A 19,793-nucleotide genomic window follows, 5' to 3' on the forward strand; every position below is an offset into this window, starting at 1 on the left:
CATGCTGAATGCATGGGGCACACATCAAGATCAGCTGCTGGTAGCTCCCTTTCCACTTGTTTGAAGATGTTGCAGGCCAGGAAAGCACATTTAGGATATGCGGACTGTTTACAGTTGGACAAACAAAATTTGGCTCGGGATTCTCTTCACAAATAATGTTATCTGGGGCACTTTGGAGAGATGACTGGACTACTGGTTCTATGCCCAAATCAAAGTAATACAGAATTGTTAGTCTAAGGGGTAAGGTTTCTCCTTGTGGAGTGTGACATACCAGCTCTAGCTTGTTAAGGTAAGGAGGCTTATTCGCCGTGCAATGCTCCTCTGGGAAATTTAATATGCAAATTACCTCTTCAGAGAAAAAGAGGATTTGAATTCTATAGCGCCACCTGTTGGAAGTAGTGATTCTACAAGTCACAATCAACCCTTTAACGAGTCGTGCTATATGACTTAGAATTAAAGCCAAATCAGTAACTCAATTCGCAGACACGGTGTTTCTGGCTGTTGCCCTTCATCAGTGCGAAGCATGAGAACTGGTTTGGCTAGGTCAGAGGCTCTCGACTGAGGTCTAAGGGGTAAGGTTTCTCCTTGTGGAGAGTGACATACCAGCTCTGGCTTGTCTAGGTAAGGAGGCTAATTCGCCCTCCAATGCTTCTCTGAGAAATTTAATATGCAAATTGCCTCTGTCAAAAAGTTTTTTCTAATATCTAATCTGTGTCTCCTCCCATTCAGTTTCATCCCATTGCTTCTAGTCTTTCCTTATGCAAATGAGAATAAAGATGATCCTTCTACAATGTGACAGCCCTTGAGATATTTGTGGACAGCTATTAAGTCTCCTCTCAGTCTTCTTTTTTGCAAGCTAAACATTCCTAAATCCTGTAAATGTTCCTCATAGGACATGGTTTTCAGACCAGTCACCATTCTGTTTGCTTTTCTCTGAACTTGCTCCAGTTTGTTGATTTTTTTTTTTAAATGTGGTGCCCAAAACTGGACACAGTATTCCAGATGAGGTCTGAGTAGAGGGCAATAATGACTTCACGTGATCTAGACTGTATGCTTCTGTTAATACATCCCAGAATTGTCTCTCTCCTTTTTACTGCTGCATCACACTGTTGACTCAGTCTGTGATCTATTAGTATACCCAAGTCTTTTTCACATGTGCTGTTGCTTAGCCCTATTCCTCTCATTCTGTATATGCTTTTCTTTCATTTTTATTGCCCAGATGTAGTACTTTGCATTTTTTCCTGTTAAAAATCATTCTGTTAGTTGCTGCCCATTTCTCCAGTTTATTCATATCTTTTTGAATCCTCTCTCTTCTCTAGTATTAGCTATCCCTTCTAGCTTTGTGTCATCAGCAAATTTAATCAGTTTACTCTCAATTCCTTCATCTAAATCATTGATAAAGATGTTGAACAATACAGGGCCCAGGACAGAGCCCTGTGGTACCCCACTTGAGACATTCTTGCAACTGGATGTACAGCCATTTACGACCACTCTTTGGGTCCGATTACTAAGCCAGTTATGAATCCACCTAACAGTTGCCTTGCCCATTCCATACTTAGTCATTTTTTCAATAAGGATTGTGTGAGATACTTTGTCAAATGCTTTGCTGAAGTCAAGATATACTATATCTTCAGCATTTCCCTGATCCACCCATTCAGTGTTTCTGTCATAGAAGGAAATTAAGTTACTCTGACATGACTTATTAATTACAAACCCATGCTGACTCTGTTTAATCACTTCAATCTTACCCAGGTACTTACATACATGTTGTTTAATAATTTGTTCAAAGATCTTTCCTGGTATAGACGTCAGACTCACCAGCCTATAGTTCCCTGGGTCCACCTTCTTCCCCTTTTTGAAGATAGGAACAACATTTGCTCTTCTCCAGTCTTCTGGGACTTCTCCTGTTCTCCAAGAATTTTCAAAGATTATGGAGAGTGGTTACAAAATTTCTTCTGCTGGGGCGTAATTCATCTGGACCCAGAGACTTGAATTAATTTATGTTAGCTAAGTGTTTCCTCACTATATTTCTGTTTAGAAATATCCTGAATTCTTCCATTCCCTTAATAGGACAGTGAAAATCAGTTGCTTAAGTAGCTTAAGCTAATCTGATTTGTGCCCTGCAGGTTCTGCAGACAGCATTATATTCTTCTTTAAAAATGCCTCCCTCTTTCCATTTGATAAACATTTCTTTCTTCCTTTTTAGCATCTGTTTAAGTTCTGTGTTCATCCTTCCTGGTTTCCTTAAAAGCTTCCTATTCTTCCCTCTTTTTGAAATTGTTAACGATTGTGCTTTGAGAATCTAATTTTTCGAGATTTCCCATCCTTCCTGAACATTTTTGTCCTTAGAGATATCCAGCCATTGGATCCCTCCAATTCTCTTTCTGAGTCCCTTAAAATCTGCCTTTCTAAAACCTAACCTTGACGTCTGAGTGTTCACAGGTCTTCCTCTTCTAGCCCCCTTTTTTGCCCTAATATGATTTATTGTATGATGCATTTTACTTAATGGGCTGAAAGGATTTTGAGGCATTGATATATATATATATATATATATATATATATATATATATATATATATATATATATATAAACTATTTTGAACATTGTTGGTTTCATACCCATAGTGTCTCTTAATTCTTACATTTTTGTCATCATCAGTTATTTCTTTATGAAACTTCCTTGTCTTGTTTTATGTATGATTTTATGTAATTGATAATAAAAATATATATTTTATTCATATCTGCCCAAGTCTCTGTGTTTTACCAGTAATATATCTGGTAAATATGTGTTTATCATATTGATTGGAGGTGGCCATTCCACTATTGGACCTTTTTTGGTAATGTATAAGTTTTTTTCAAAATTGCAAAGTAAGATATGAAAAATGCACTATAGTAATTTTGCAAAAAAAGTAAGCTTAAGCCCGGGTTACGCATTCTACACCTTTGTTCTGAATCTGGGTTTAGTTGTATCTGCTCACTTGTGTTTGGGCTTCTGCTGACAGCCATTTGTTCAGAGGCAGACAGATCACTGTCAATTTTCACTTCCTATTTTCAGTCATATCTACTATATAATTGTCTAAGGGTCTCTTCCGTCTTTCTGTCTGTCTTTCTGTCTGTCTGTAACGGAAATCCCAAGTCGCTGATTGGTCACGGCAAAACAGCCACGACCAATCAGCGACAGGCACAGTCTAGCGGCAAAATGGCCGCTTCATACTCCCCGCAGTCAGTGCCCGCTCCATAATCCCCTCCAGTCAGCGCTCACAAAGGGTTGATGGCAGTGTTAATGGACCGTGTTATGCCACGGTGTAACGCACTCTGTTAACGCTGCTATTAACCCTGTGTCACCAACTTTTTACTATTGATGCTGCCTATGCAGCATCAATAGTAAAAAGATCTAATGTTAAAAATAATTAAAAAAATAAAAAATAGTTATATACTCACCATCCATCGGCCCCTCGGATCCAGAACAGGTCTTTCCCGCTCCTCGCGACGCTCCGGTGACCGCTCCATGCATTGCGAACTCGCAAGATGATGACGTCATCATCTCGCGAGACCGCAATGCACTCTTGAGACAGGAGTGCATGAGGAGCATTGGTAAACGCTTCGCCTGGATCCGGAGGCCAACGGAAGGTGAGTATATAACTATTTTTTATTTTAATTCTTTTTTTTAACAGGGATATGATGCCCTCATTGCTATATGCTATGTGGGTTGTGCAATATACTACGTGGGCTGTGCAATATACCACATGGGCTGTGCAATTTACTACGTGGGCTGTGCAATATACTATGTGGGCTGTGCAATATACTACGTGGACTGTGTAATATACTGCGTGGGCTGTGCAATATACTGCGTGGGCTGTGCAATATACTGTGTGGGCTCTGCTATATACTACGTGGACTGTGCAATATACTACGTGGGCTGTGCAATGTACTTCGTGGGCTGTGTAATGTACTACGTGGGCTGTGCAATGTGCTACGTGGGCTGTGCATTGTGCTACGTGGGCTGTGCAATGTACTCTATGGGCTGTGCAATATACTACGTGGCTGTGCTATATACTATGTGGCCTGTGCTATACACTATGTGGCCTGTGTTATACACTACGTGGCCTGTGTTATACACTAGGTGGGCTGTGTTATACACTACGTGGGCTGTGTTATACACTACATGGGCTGTGTTATATACTGCGTGCGTGGGCTGTTATATACTATGTGAGCTGTGTTATATGCTACGTGGGCTGTTATAAACTACGTGGCTGTGTTATATGCTATGTGGGCTGTTATACACTCCGTGGGCTGTGCTATATAATCCGTGGGTTGTGTTATATACTACATGGCTGTGCTATATACTCCATGGGCTGTGCTATATACTCCGTGGGCTGTGCTATATACTACGTGGCTCTGCTATATACTACGTAGCTGTGCAATATACTACGTGGCTGTACAATATACTACGTGGCTGTGCAATATACTATGTGGCTGTGCTATTTACTACGTGGGCTGTTATATACTACGTGGTTGTGCTATATACTACATTGCCGGCCACGAACAATCAGCGACAGGCGCAGTCCAGCCGCGAATTGGCGCGGGATTTGAACCATGCTTTGCTAATTGGTCGCAGCCGGCCGAATCCTGTGTATTCAATGTATTTTTCTAAATTCTTCATAAATAAACTACATACATATTCTAGAATACCCGATGTGTTAGAATCGGGCTACCATCTAGTCATCACATAATCTTCCAGATCCTCAGCATAAGTAATGCTGTCGCAAATATCCACTGTTTGTTTTGGATTTTAGGATTCTGTATTACTTTCTACAGTGACAGTGTATTAGATCAAGTTATTGTGAAGCTATGCCCTGACTCTCCTTAGGAAGTGGTGCTCTTGTATTCTTGACATTATTACAGCATTCCTATCTTACAATATTTTGACAAGTGGACTCTGTAAGATCCTTTGTCAGCCTCTTTTTTTCAGTTTTTTAACACTTCCCGGATGTCTGTGACCCAGTTGTGTATGTCACATATGGATACCTACATTATGTCCATGTGAGCTTTGTCTCACTTCTTCCTTTACTGTATGAAGATGATATTATTTCTTATCTCTTTTGCATCAGATATCATACTCTCTCCATTTAGGATGGCGCACTTTCCACCTTGAAATTTTATAGAGCATTGTTTAGCTTTCATACGCTTTACTGATAAAAGTCCCCCTTCTAGTCTGGAAATATACAATATCTCTTTTTCTGGTATGGATAAATTCTGTCCATTCTTAATGGAAGCACATCAGGAATCCATGTGTGAACAGGTTACTACAATGCAACAAGCAGATAGAGATGAGTCAGATGCACAAATCTACAATGAAGCCCAAACTTTTGCATCATCCCTTTTTTTTTTCTAATTTTAAAATGTAAATGATGAAAATATATAGATGTATATATTGCCTAAAATTCAAAAGAAATGTCATCTGTAATTTAGGCCTCTTAGATCATTTCACCTTTTAACTTGCTTACGGTTCACAATACCAGTAACTCTCTCATTCACATGTATATGTATGTACTGTCCCGGGGAGGGGGTGTATGTCTGTATACCTGGGGGGAGGACGAAGGTGATGTATGTATACCTGGGGGGAGGATGAAGGTGGTGTATGTATACCTGGGGGGAGGACGAAGGTGATGTATGTATACCTGGGGGGAGGACGAAGGTGATGTGTGTATGCTTGGGGGGGAGGATGAAGAGGATCTGTGTATACCTGGGGGGAGGATGAAGGTGATGTGTGTATACCTGGGGGGAGGATGAAGGTGGTGAATGTATACCTGGGGGGAGGACGAAGGTGATGTATGTATACCTGGGGGTAGGACGAAGGTGGTGTATGTATACCTGGGGGGAGGACGAAGGTGATGTATGTATACCTGGGGGGAGGACGAAGGTCGTGTATGTATACCTGAGGGGAGGACGAAGGTGATGTATGTATACCTAGGGGGGAGGATGAAGGTGGTGTATGTATACCTGGGGGGAGGACGAAGGTGATGTATGTATACCTGGGGGGAGGACGAAGGTGATGTATGTATACCTGGGGGGAGGACGAAGGTGATGTATGTATACCTGGGGGGAGGATGAAGGTGGTGTATGTATACCTGGGGGGAGGACGAAGGTGATGTATGCATACCTGGGGGGGAGGATAAAGGTGATGTATGCATACCTGGGGGGGAGGATGAAGGTGATGTATGTATACCTGGGGGGGATGAAGGTGATGTGTGTGTATACCTGGGGGGGGGATGAAGGTGATGTATGTATAACTGGGGGGGGAGGGGTGAAGGTGATGTGTGTATACCTGGGGGGGAGTGAAGGTGATGTGTGTATACCTGGGGGGGAGTGAAGGTGATGTGTGTATACCTGGGGGGAGGATGAAGGTGATGTGTGTATACCTGGGGAGGATGAAGGTGATGTGTGTATACCTGGGGGGGGGGATGAAGGTGATGTGTGTATACCTGGGGGGAGGATGAAGGTGATGTGTATATGCCGGGGAGGATGAAGATGATGTGTGTATACCTGGGGGGGGGGATGTGTGTATACCTGGGGGGAGGATGAAGGTGATGTATGTATACCTGGGGGGGAGGATGAAGGTGATGTATGTATACCTGGGGGGGGGGAGGATGAAGGTGATGTATGTATACCTGGGGGGGGGATGAAGGTGATGTGTGTATACCTGGGGGGGATGAAGGTGATGTGTGTATACCTGGGGGGGTGAAGGTGATGTGTGTATTCCTGGGGGGGATGAAGATGATGTGTGTATACCTTGGGGGAGGATGAAGGTTGTGTGTATACCTTGGGGGAGGATGAAGGTTGTGTGTATACCTTGGGGGAGGATGAAGGTTGTGTGTATACCTTGGGGGAGGATGAAGGTTGTGTGTATACCTGGGGGGAGGATGAAGGTGATGTGTGTATACCTGGGGGGGATGAAGGTGATGTGTGTATACCTGGGGGGAGGATGAAGGTGATGTGTGTATACCTGGGGGCGGGATGAAGGTGATGTATGTATACCTGGGGGGGAGTGAGGGTGATGTGTGTATACCTGGGGGGGAGGGATGAAGGTGATGTGTGTATACCTGGGGAGGATGAAGGTGATGTGTATATACCGGGGAGGATGAAGATGATGTGTGTATACCTGGGGGGGGGGAATGAAGGTGATGTGTGTATACCTGGGGAGGATGAAGGTGATGTGTGTATATCTGGGGGGGATGAAGGTGATGTGTGTATACCTGGGGGGGGGGAATGAAGGTGGTGTGTGTATACCTGGGGGGTGATGAAGGTGATGTGTGTATATCTGGGGGGGAATGAAGGTGATGTGTGTATACCTGGGGGGGGGAATGAAGGTGATGTGTGTATACCTGGGGAGGATGAAGGTGATGTATGTATATCTGGGGGGGATGAAGGTGATGTGTGTATACCTGGGGGGAGAATGAAGGTGATGTGTGTATACCTGGGGGGAGAATGAAGGTGATGTGTGTATACCTGGGGGGGATGAAGGTGATGTGTGTATACCTGGGGGGAGGATGAAGGTTGTGTGTGTACCTTCGGGGGGGGGGGGGATGAAGGTGATGTGTGCATACCTGGGGGGGATGAAGGTGATGTGTGTATACCTGGGGGGAGGATGAAGGTGATGTGTGTATACCTGGGGGGAGGATGAAGGGGATGTGTGTATACCTGGGGGGAGGATGAAGGTGATGTGTGTATACCTGGGGGGAGGATGAAGGTGATGTGTGTATACCTGGGGGGAGGATGATGGTGATGTGTGTATACCTGGGGGGAGGATGAAGGTGATGTGTGTGTATACCTGGGGGGAGGATGAAGGTGATGTGTGTATACCTGGGGGGAGGATGAAGGTGATGTGTGTATACCTGGGGGGAGGATGAAGGTGATTGTCACGATTCACACCGTTACCGTCACCCCTACATCACGGATCGGGGTGCCTTTAGGCCAACAGACGGCTATCACATGTGCAGGGGGGCTTATCTTGGTTATCCCTCCACTGCTACAATGTGATGAAAACACACACACAAGGCTATTGACCTCTTAGTTTACAGCAGGGTCTTATTTTAGGTATAACACTGCTCTTCAATATACCACGAACTGCAGGGATTTATGTATATCCCGCTTTACAGTTCCGCTTGAAAACTTGCAGCTCTCTGGCGCCTCCCTCACCCTCAGGTCAGACTAGGTACGCCAGAAAGGCTGCCTGCTATGTACTGGCTATTGAGCACGCTGCAGCGAGGCGATATAACTACTCCCACTCAGGCAGGAACAATAATTATCAACGCCGCAGTCGCTACGACTCCCAAAGGCCCCGCACAAGGTATGCTGCCACCAGCTTCAATTAAACGGGTCCGAAGCTAACCCAGAACAGTAGCGTAATTCCCTTCAGAAGACTCAGGGTACGTTTTAGAGCAGGAAGAACGAAAACTAGTAATTTATATATTTTACTCCGAAAGAAGGCAGTGTTTATAAAAAGGCATATAAAGATGTTACAATATGATACAATTGAAATATGTACAAAGGTAATTATAAAAATAACATGGATTAAATAAGAAAGGTAAAAATCACATGTTCTCAGTTCATGTCAGGCAAAACCATGGTGGTAGGCGGAACCCCAAATATCCCAGTGCATCAGGAGGTCTGGATAGAAACAGCTCCTTAAGTAAAAACTCTGCTTAATCCAGGCTGGGTTAAGTGTAAAGACTTTTAAACTCCAGCCTCGTGACATCACTAAAGGGGTTGAGTTAAGATCGCCCTCCTCTTTCCTCAGCTGTCCAGTTTTCTCCAACCATTCTTATGATTGTCATATCTTTGCTGGAGAATCTGGCAGAGTCATAACACACTCCTCATCCATCTTGTATTAAGATTTGCTCTCTATAGATACTAAATTCGGGCTAGTTGGGACACCCAGTTCCAGAGAAATCCGTACTTTTTTACCTGTTGGAATTAGAGGCTAGCGCTTACAGTGGCTGATAGATCCGCCGATGGACTTTAGCAATATGTACTTATTATTTTCCTAGCCCAAATCGGTGGCCCAGAATCTTAGAAAAAGAGCCTCATGTTTTAAAAGAGAGATCCGACCAGTTTCAGCTGGTGGGAGATTTGTGCCGCCACAAGTGCAATAAACCTTTCTGGCTTGGGGGCAGGGCAGAGCATTGAGAAGAAAAGCTTCACTCACACATAGAAGCAAAGAGAGAAGGGGGGGGGGGGTTAGCCCACAGCAAAGCTATGAAATCATATTACATTTCATACAATATCGTGACAATGATGTGTATACTTGGGGGGGGGGGGGGGGGATGAAGGTGATGTGTGTATACCTGGGGGGAGGATGAAGGTGATGTGTGTATACCTGGGGGGAGGATGAAGGTGATGTGTGTATACCTGGGGGGAGGATGAAGGTGATGTATGTATACCTGGGGGGAGGATGAAGGTGATGTGTGTATACCTGGGGGAAGGATGAAGGTGATGTGTGTATACCTGGGGGGAGGATGAAGGTTGTGTGTGTACCTTGGGGGGGGGGGGTGAAGGTGTCGTGTGTATACCTGGGGGGGAGTGAAGATTATATGTGTATACCTGGGGGGAGGGCGAAGGTGATGTATGTATACCTGGGGGGAGTGTGAAGGGGATGTGTGTATACCCCGGGGGGGGGGGATGAAGGTGATGTGTGTATACCTGGGGGGAGTATGAAGGGGATGTGTGTATACCGGGGGGGGGGGGATGAAGGTGATGTGTGTATACCTGGGGGGAGGATGAAGGGGATGTGTGTATACCTGGGGGGTGGATGAAGGTGATGTGTGTATACCTGGGGGGAGGATGAAGGTTGTGTGTGTGTACCTTGGGGGGGAATGAAGGGGATGTGTGTATACCTGAAGACTCATCTCTTCCGACAAGCCTACAGCCTGCAGTGATCCTCAACCTACTGAACCGCCGCACAGCCAGCTCTACCCTCTCCTAATGTATCCTCACCCACCCCCTGCAGACTGTGAGCCCTCGCGGGCAGGGTCCTCCCTCCTTATGTACTCGTGTGCCTTGTTATCTGCTCATGTTTAATGTATTTGTCTATATTTGCCCCGTATTCACATGTAAAGCGCCATGGAATAAATGGCGCTATAAAAGTGTATAATAATAATAATAATAATAATGTAACCAACTAAGCTACTAATCTAACACGGAAATGAAGGTGTCAATTTTTGAAGCAGTCAGTTGTTCGGTACAGAGTATCAAGTCACACAATATTAGCTGTAATGGCAATAACAACAATTCAACAGTTTCAATATATTATTCTCTATTCTATTTTTCAGTGTGAATGGCGCTTTAATGTCTTTCCACTTTTCTTTCATGGGCAGCAGTCGCAAATAATAGGCCCGTCACTACAGAAGTCTTTCAAGCAGTTTTCATTACTACACTGTCACTAACGGGGGTCACTGGTCTTCCCCGCTAGGCCACAAGTCGTTAGCAGCCAGTCACTTCATACTCTATGTGTGCTCCTCATGCTTGCCAGTCCCGGCCGCTTGTATGGCCCTGGCCCTCACTGTGTACCATGCATCTACAATGGAAGTAACGGCCCGATTCACTCATGTCTCCTGGTCACCACGGCAGACGTTTGGCCCCATACAATAATCCAAATTTTTCAGTACTTTAACCCCCTTCTGTCATCTGACATACTATCCTGTCCATGTGTCCTGGAATAGTAAGTCATGGTGATCAGCCGGGCACATGCGGGAAGATCAGCTGATTGCTGTGACAATCAGCTGATACCCGATACTAAGCACCAGGAGTGATCACGGACTCCCGTGCACTTTAAACCGGAGAATACTGTGATCAAACATGATCACAGCATTCCAGAGCCGGCAGAGGGGCTGACAGCACCTCTGCCTTTGGATCGGAGACCCCACGGTAAAAATGTTACGTGCCCGAAAATGGTATCAATAAAAACGTCAACTCGTCTCGCACAAAACATGACTCTGTGGGCCAAAATATGGAAAAATTATAGCTCTCAAAATATGGTGATGCAAAACCTATTTTTTGCAATAAAAAGCGTCTTTTAGTGTGTGACAGCTGCCAAACATAAAAACTCGCTATAAAAATACGCTATAACTAGTAAATCAAACCCCCCTTTATCACCCTCTTAGTTAGACAAAAGTAATAAAATGAAAAAAATGTATTTATTTCCGTTTTCCCATTAGGGTTAGGGTTGGGGCTAAAGTTAGGGTTAGGGTTGGGGCTAAAGTTAGGGTTGGGATTAGGGTTAGGGTTGGGATTAGAGTTAGGGGTGTGGTTAGGGTTATGGCTAGGGTTGGGATTAGGGTTAGGGGTGTGTTGGGGTTATGGTTGGAATTAGAATTGGAGGGTTTCCACTGTTTAGGCACATCAGGAGCTCTCCAATCGTGACATGGCATCTGATCTCAATTCCAGCCAATTTTGCATTGAAAAGTCAAATGGCGCTCCTTCCCTCCTGAGCTCTGCCATGCGCCCAAACAGTGGTTTATCCCCACATTTGGGGCGTTAGCGTATTGTACAACAACTTTTGGTGTCCAATTTCTCCTATTACCCTTGATAAAATAAAACAAATTGGAGCTGAATTTTTTGTGACAAAAAGTTTAATGTTCATTTTTTTTAAAACATTCCAAAAATTCCTGGGAAGCACTTGAACGGTTAATAAACTTTCTTAATGTGGTTTTGAGCACCTTGAGGGGTGCAGTTTTTAGAATGGTGTCACTTTTGGGTATTTTCTATCATATAGACCCTTCAAAGTGACTTCAAATGTGATGTGGTCCCTAAAAAAAACATGGTGTTGTAAAAATGAGAAATTGCTGGTCACCTTTTAACCCTTATAACATCCTAACAAAAAAATGTTAGCTCCAAAATTGTGCTGATGTAAAGTAGACATGTGGGAAATGTTACTTTACTTTTTTTGTGTGACGTTTCTGTGTGATTTAAGGGCATGAAAATTCAAAGTTGGAAAATTGCAGAATTTTTCTAAATTTTTGCCAAATTTCCATTTTTTTCCACAAATAAATGCAAGTTATATTAAAGAAATGTTACCGCTATTATGAAGTACAATATGTTACGAGAAAACATTGTCAGAATCACCAGGATTCATGGAAGCGCTCCAGAGTTATTACCTCATAAAGGGACAGCGGTCAGAATTGTAAAAATTGGCCCGGTCATTAACAAGCAAACCACCCTTGGGGGTAAAGGAGTTAAATGGTAAGATGCATAAAATAAAAAAGTTGTGAATCTTGAAAGAAGGGTAGGGAAAAAACGAAAGTGTAAAAATGACCATTTTTACAGAAGGGCGTAAGAGAAACCTACAGGTAGAAGAGGTGCATTTTTTCCTATTTTACTGTTCCTGTTTGTTCCCCTCGTTGCTTTGGCTTACTTATGCAAATGCTGAACACAATATTGTGAGAGTGGCCTAACACTGACATTTGCCACTATTCCCAATGTTTCTTTTAAATGTTTTTCCTAATCAATCAGCAACAGGATGAGTCTGCAGAAAGAAATAAGAAGTGTCTATACAGCACCATTTATCTCTGCATACTCAAAATGTGATTTTTATACATTCATTATTCATGGCAAGCATAGCAGTAGACATTTTCCACTTGCAAATATTCTAAAAAATATAGTATAGGGTGAAAATGAAAAAAAATGTCATTGGCATTGTATTCTGCACAAGCAATGAAGAATTTTATACAATGTCAGGTCCATTCTATATTAAAAGTATAAAACTTTGTGTGTAAATGATTTACTTAATTGCATTACTGTATTTTTCGGTCTATAAGATGCACCGGACCATAAGACGCACGCAAATTTGGGGTGAAAATTGCAGAAAAAAAGATTTTTTATACGATGGGGGTCCGTCTTATTGTCCGAATTTACAGTATCTTACCTGAGGGCTGGCGGTGGCAGAGCAGGGTCACAGGAGGCATGGTGTCGGCAGAAGTGCGGTGTTGCAGTGGGTGATATGGTGTGCACCTGAGCAGGGTCCCTTCCTGTTTAGGAGGGCGATGCCACGGCCTGGTGTCCAAGGGGGGTTGCAGCAGTGCTGTGGCGGCAGCAGAGGTGCGGGGATGATGAGGCACAGTGAGCGGTAAGGCGTGAGCTGGGTCCATTCCACAGGTGAGGTGATACAGTGGCCCGGTAAGCAGCAGAGCCGGGTGAATCATGGCTTTATCAGTGGCGGCGACCATCTTCCTGAGGCTGCGCATGCGCAGGTGAAGTGCTCTGCTTCCCGGGGCTTCAGGAAAATGGCTGCAGGAGGCCGCGTGTGCGCAGATGGAGATTGCGGCAGCCATTTTCCTAAAGCTGAGTTCGCAGATTTAGATCTGCCGCCTCACCTCTGCCGCCGCCACACCGCTGCCGGTAAGCCTGCATCCCATCTATAAGACGCATCCCCCATTTTCCCACCTTTTTTTTAGGGGGGGGGAAATGCGTCTTGTAGTCTGAAAAATATGGTATTTTTCAATAGTTATTGTTAGTTTGGCATTTAGTTATTATTTTATGTAGATAGATTTCATCTTAAGTCATTATATTCATACTTATCCTTTATTTTTAGGTTCCGCAAGATGAATGGAGCGGGTATACCCCCAAGAGCAAAGAAGAGGAGATTCCATGTCGACGAATGCGCAGTGGCAGCTACATCAAAGCCATGGGAGATGATGACAGCGGGGACTCCGACACAAACAGCCCAAAGCCATCTCCAAAGATTGCAGCACGAAGAGAGAGCTACCTTAAGGCTACGCAGCCATCACTCACAGAACTCACTACTCTCAAGTAAGACAGGTTTTTTAGTCTACATTGCAAGGTATGTCCTGTGGGACAGGATATGTCCCTCAGTTCGACACACTGCAGTTGGCAAGAAAACCTTAAAATTTGGATATTGATTATGTAAGAAGTTCATCTTTAACTCTTCATACTTGTTATGATGTATGATCCAAAAACAGAAGTTGGATTGAATTTCCTACTAAAATTCAAGGAACCTGTTAGAAGCTTTAACCCCCATAAAATCATTTATAGGACTGTGCAGAACTTTGAATGATAAGCTAGCCATTCCCTTTTTATGATGCCAAAGCTCTGCTCCAGCAGTGAGAAATCACATTTTGAAGTTGTGTCTGGAAGTGCGTTGGGGTGTGACAATGCTCTACTAACTTCTCAGCCTCCAATATATTCCCAAACTGGCAGCACCCTCCCTTGTCTGATTGACAGGTTGCTTGCTCTGGTATATGGCCACTGACCTGTCAATCAACCAAGGGAGGGTGCTTTTAGGTAGGAAAAGCAGCTTGAGTCTGAGAAAGTAGAAGTGCATTGACACACACCTATGCCCTTCCAGAAACACTTACCAAATAACAATTTCTGACTCTTAGAGCAGTGCCTTAGGGTCATAAAGGGATCGGATGGCTTATGTTTTAAAGGGCTGCACAATTATATTAGTGGTTTGACGGTAGGCAGGTAAAACTTTCTGACAAGCTCCTTTTAATATAGTTTTATAATGGATCTCTATCTTCCCTTTATCTTTTTACCTTTTTCTGCAGTTTAAAGCTCTGTGGAGGTATTTTGATTTTTTTTTTAGGATTCAAAGGGAGAGACTTTAATTTTGTCAGCAGTATTCATCTCTTGTTTGTTGACCAACTCAATCGGCCTAAATTCTGAAATAAGTAGTAAAATGATTCTCTAATCAACAAGCACTAAATATTCTGCAGTGCTTCACAACTGGAGACGTAACAAACTAATTAAAATATTGAATAAAAGGTGAAGTCACTTTCAGTCTAAATGTTGATTTTATCCAGAAACATTCCAGCTAATGGAAATATGAGTAGAGTTGCATGAATCTAGCCAGTATACGAGCCAAGATCTATGGTTTTCGTCCTCAATCACTATGTAGGTCTGACTTGGTGGTAGATCACTAGAACTGCACCAGTATAGTCTTTTCTTTATAGCGGTGTCCACAGCAACCCTTAGAATGGTTCTCTGGACATGATGAAAAGCCCAACTTTAATTAAATGGACATGAGCATGTTCAACCTTTGCTTCACTTTTTGTCTATGGAACTGATACAAATATAGAAATGTGCAAGAATTGTACGCTGGTGTGGGAAAAATGTAAGAATATTTAAAAAAACTAGAAGAATTAATAGTTTACTATTTATCAATGAACAAAATATAAAATGAGTAAAAAAAAAAGAAAAATGTAAATCAATATTTGCGGCTGTTAGGAGTCGAGTTTCCTCTGCTGCACAGGGGGAATCTCGATCCGTGTCTGCTGCGGTCTCCCATTCGGTATCGGCTGCAGTGGGCTCTGTTCAGCGGAGACGTCGCTCCCAGTGTCTCGCTGGGGCTGATTCGGTGCATAGGGTCACTACTGCCTTTTCTGGCTTTCCTATGGTACCCTGCACTGATCTGCGGCGAGCGAGCCTCTCTGGGACTAAGTCCTTGATTACTCACACTGAGCATGCCCAGGGCAGGGTCTCCAATTGGAGGTCGAGGGCCACATGTTCGGTCACATGCTCAGGTGCTGCAGTACATTCCATTGGTCCTTCTGGAAGGTCCTGAAAGGGCAAAACATGCTCAGGTACTGCAGCACTTTCCATTGGTCCTTCTGGAAGGTCCTGAAAGGGCAAAAACTTCAGTAGCAGCTTCCTGTGCTGCAACTATATAAACTGCGCATGACCGCACGGCCATGCGCTAGTATCGTCTTTTGCTATATGCTTTGCGCCAATGTGGTCATGTGTTTGTATGTGTTCAGGGACCCGGCTGAAATAAGCCCCTAGAATGCTGGCACCTCCGGCGAGGAGATTGTGTATAAGTGTGTTCAGGGACCCGGCTGAAATAAGCCCCTAGAATGCTGGCTCCTCCGGCGAGGAGATTGAGTATGCATGCATGACACTCACTGCTCACATCTGGGTAGTTGGCCTGTGCCTCTGTGAAAGTCTAACAGGGCACAGAGCTCACCTCTCGCGGTTACTCTGTGAAGCTAACAGAGTTAGTATATACTGCCATATAGAGCCGCCATTATTTAGCAGCAGGTACTTTCCTGCACGGTGGATCCCGGGTTGCGAACGCACCAATTCCTTTTAATAAACAATATATTTGGTGCGTTCCGCCAACCCTAACAGTATACTAGCGCCAGGATCTGGCTAAGTAATGGCGGATGAACAGCGATTGCAGGGGTACATCCAGCTGCTGGAGGGCCGGTTGGCGTCTCTTGAGCGTGCAACCTCGGCGGTGGATGTTACCGCAATAGCTGTTCAGGCTGCTAGCGTGGCTGCAGCAGCTTTACCCACTGCCACCTCTGTTCCGACCCTATCTCACCTTCCTTTGCCTGAGAGATACTCTGGGGACAGTAAGTCCTGTAGGGGTTTCGTGAGCCAATGTGGTATACACCTCGAGCTTCTGGCTGCACGTTTCCCTACTGAGTGGGCAAAGGTGGGATTCATAATCTCTCTCCTGTCGGACAGAGCGTTGGAGTGGGCTACGCCGCTGTGGGAGCGCAACGATCATGTGGTGCGGAGTGTTCCTAGGTTTCTGGACACTCTGAAACAGGTCTTTTTAGGACCTCAAGTCACCCATGATACAGCGCTCCAACTGCTGGCTTTGACTCAGGGTTCAACCATGGTCAGCCATTTTGCTGTTCACTTCCGGACATTAGCGTCTGAGTTGGAATGGCCAGATAAAACCCTCATTCCCGTATTTTGGAGGGGGCTGGCTGACCATGTGAAGGATGCTTTGGCCACTAGGGAGATTCCCGCCACACTGGAGGAGCTCATAGCCGTATCTACTCGTATTGACCTCCATTTTAACGAGCGGAGGTTGGAGCGAGCCCAGTGTAGGCAGAGGTTTCGGCTGGCTCCCACCTTCGCCAAACCTTTGGAATCTCCAGTCCAGGCATCCGAGTCACATGAGGCCTTAGAGGTGACACGAGCGGGATCCAAGTCTCAGTCTGCCCGTGCACATAAGGTCCGTCATGTTTGCCAGCAGTCAGGACACCTTGCCTCCAAGGGTCCTCAGCGGTCGGGGAAACGTCAGCGTCTAGTGGCAGTTGGAGGAGGTACACTAGACACGGCGACGTTTGCCTCAAAGTTGTCCTTCAAGGGGACAATTACCATAGGCCCATCCACTCTTATGGTCGAGCTATGCGTGGATTCTGAGGCAGAGGGTAACTTTATGTCTTCCGCTTTTGCCCAGCGTCACGCAATACCCTTGGTGATGCTCGCCAAGCCGGTAACCGTTCGAGTGGTAAATGGGTCAACACTACCTTCACAGATTACCCACCAAACCATTCCTTTCACGCTATCTGTGTCTCCATCACATCAGGAGATAATCTCCCTATTAGTCATTCCTGAGGTCCTGTTGGGGATACCATGGCTTCGTTACCATTCTCCTCATATTGAGTGGTCCTCTGGGAGAATTTTGGGTTGGAGTAAATCTTGCGAGGGTAGATGTCTGAGGGAGTGCATTCAGGTTGCTACTACACAGGTACCCGCAGATCTTTCCTCTCTCCCCAAGCACTATTGGCCCTATGCAGACGTGTTCTCCAAAAGAGCTGCGGAGACCCTTCCGCCTCACCGCCCCTATGACTGTCCTATTGACCTCTTGCCTGGTGCTGAGCCTCCCCGGGGTCGAGTCTATCCGTTATCTCTCCCGGAGACGGAGGCAATGTCCCAGTACATCCAGGAGAATCTGGCAAGAGGATTCATTAGGAAGTCAGTGTCACCGGCAGGGGCAGGGTTCTTCTTCGTACAGAAGAAGACTGGAGACTTACGTCCATGCATAGACTACAGGGGTCTTAACGCCATCACCGTTAAGAACAAGTACCCACTACCCCTGATATCTGTGCTGTTTGATAGGCTACGGGGAGCGAGGGTATTTACAAAGTTAGATCTGCGGGGTGCTTACAACCTGATTCGCATCCGTGAGGGGGATGAATGGAAGACGGCTTTTAACACCAGGGATGGGCACTATGAATATCTGGTGATGCCCTTCGGGCTCTGTAATGCCCCAGCCGTTTTCCAAGACTTTGTGAACGACATCTTCCGGGATATGCTCACCACCTCGGTCGTAGTCTATCTGGATGATATTCTCATCTTCTCTCCAGATATTGACTCCCATCGGAGAGATGTTCGCAAAGTTTTCGACCTCTTACGGGCAAACTCCCTCTACGCCAAGTTGGAGAAGTGTGTGTTTGAGCAGGAGTCCTTGCCTTTCCTTGGTTATATCATCTCTGCCCAGGGTTTGGCTATGGATCCTGCCAAGCTACAGGCTGTAATGGACTGGCAGGAACCCCATTCTCTTAAAGCGGTGCAGCGCTTTATGGGGTTCATTAATTACTATCGCCAGTTCATTCCACACTTCTCAACTTTGGTAGCTCCCTTGGTTGCCCTCACAAAGAAGGGAGCAAATCCCAAGTTGTGGTCAGAGGAGGTCTCCAAAGCCTTTCTCTCGATCAAGTCACACTTCACTAGCGCTCCCATCCTACATCGCCCCGATGTTGATAAGCCATTTATCTTGGAGGTGGATGCCTCATCCGTTGGTGCTGGAGCAGTCCTTTTCCAAAAGGATGCTCAAGGTCGGAAGCATCCTTGCTTCTTCTTCTCCAAGACCTTCACACCAGCGGAGAGGAATTATTCCATCGGGGACAGGGAGTTGCTGGCCATGAAGTTGGCTTTTTCGGAGTGGAGACATCTCTTGGAGGTAGCTCGCTTTCCCTTCCAAGTCTTCACTGACCACAAGAACTTGGTGTATCTGCAAACGGCCCAGCGGCTGAATTCTCGCCAGGCTAGATGGTCCCTGTTCTTCTCCCGGTTCCATTTTACTCTCCATTTCCTCTCCGGGGAGAAGAACGTTCGTGCTGACGCTCTCTCCCGCTCCGTGGTGTCATCGGAGGAGGAGGAGGAGGAGCCTCGGCTTATTGTCCCTTCTGAGAGCCTGAGAACTGTAGCTCCGGTTTCGCTAGAGTCTGTGCCCCCAGGCAAGACTTTCGTACCAGCTAACTTGCGACCGGAGGTTCTCTCTTGGGCTCACTCCTCCAGAGTGGGTGGGCATTTTGGGACCAAGAGGACATCTGAGCTTCTGGCGAGAACATACTGGTGGCCGCATATGGCCCGAGATGTCAAGGACTATATTCAGGCGTGCGTTTCTTGTGCCCAGAATCGGTCTCCTCGGCAACGGCCTGCTGGGTTGCTTTACCCTCTACCGGTGGCAGACAGGCCCTGGGAGATGGTCGGGATGGACTTTGTGGTGGGTCTACCCAAGTCGCGTGGCTGCTCCATTATTTGGGTTGTCACCGACCATTTCTCCAAGATGGTGCATTTGGTGCCGCTTCCTCGGTTACCCTCAGCACGGGCCTTGGCGGTGTTGTTCATTAAACATGTTTTCCGTTTGCATGGTATGCCTGGTAAGATTGTCAGCGATCGGGGTCCCCAGTTCGCATCTCGGTTTTGGAGAGAGCTCTGCCGTTTACTCAGCATAGAGTTAAACCTCTCCTCTGCATACCATCCCGAGACGAATGGGTTGGTGGAGAGAACCAACCAGACTCTGGTGACATATTTGCGACATTTCGTCTCTGCTAGGCAGGATGACTGGGCATCTTTGCTACCTTGGGCGGAATTTGCCCTGAACAACGCCGTAGCCGATTCCACTGGTCAAACTCCTTTTCTCCTTAATTACGGCCAGCATCCGCGTGTCCCTGTGCCCATGCCCGTGTCATCCACCGATTCTAGGGTGGCAGACTGGGCGGTGGAGGCACGTGACATCTGGGACCGCACACA

General features: G+C 45.6%; 1 protein-coding gene across 6 annotated transcripts in view; it reads left to right on the top strand.

The window, feature by feature from the left end:
- DLGAP1 (DLG associated protein 1) overlaps window positions 1-19,793 on the top strand; it is a 937,306-nt gene that overhangs the window by 587,464 nt on the left and 330,049 nt on the right. For all 6 annotated transcript variants that reach the window (XM_069731141.1, XM_069731137.1, XM_069731138.1 and 3 more), the window contains exon 4: window positions 13,588-13,805. In XM_069731141.1, the coding sequence (XP_069587242.1) occupies window positions 13,588-13,805 (218 nt within the window). The remainder of the gene's footprint in view (window positions 1-13,587; window positions 13,806-19,793) is intronic.

This window comes from Ranitomeya imitator, chromosome 6 (assembly GCF_032444005.1).
Source record: "Ranitomeya imitator isolate aRanImi1 chromosome 6, aRanImi1.pri, whole genome shotgun sequence".
Taxonomy (NCBI): Eukaryota; Metazoa; Chordata; class Amphibia; order Anura; family Dendrobatidae; genus Ranitomeya; species Ranitomeya imitator.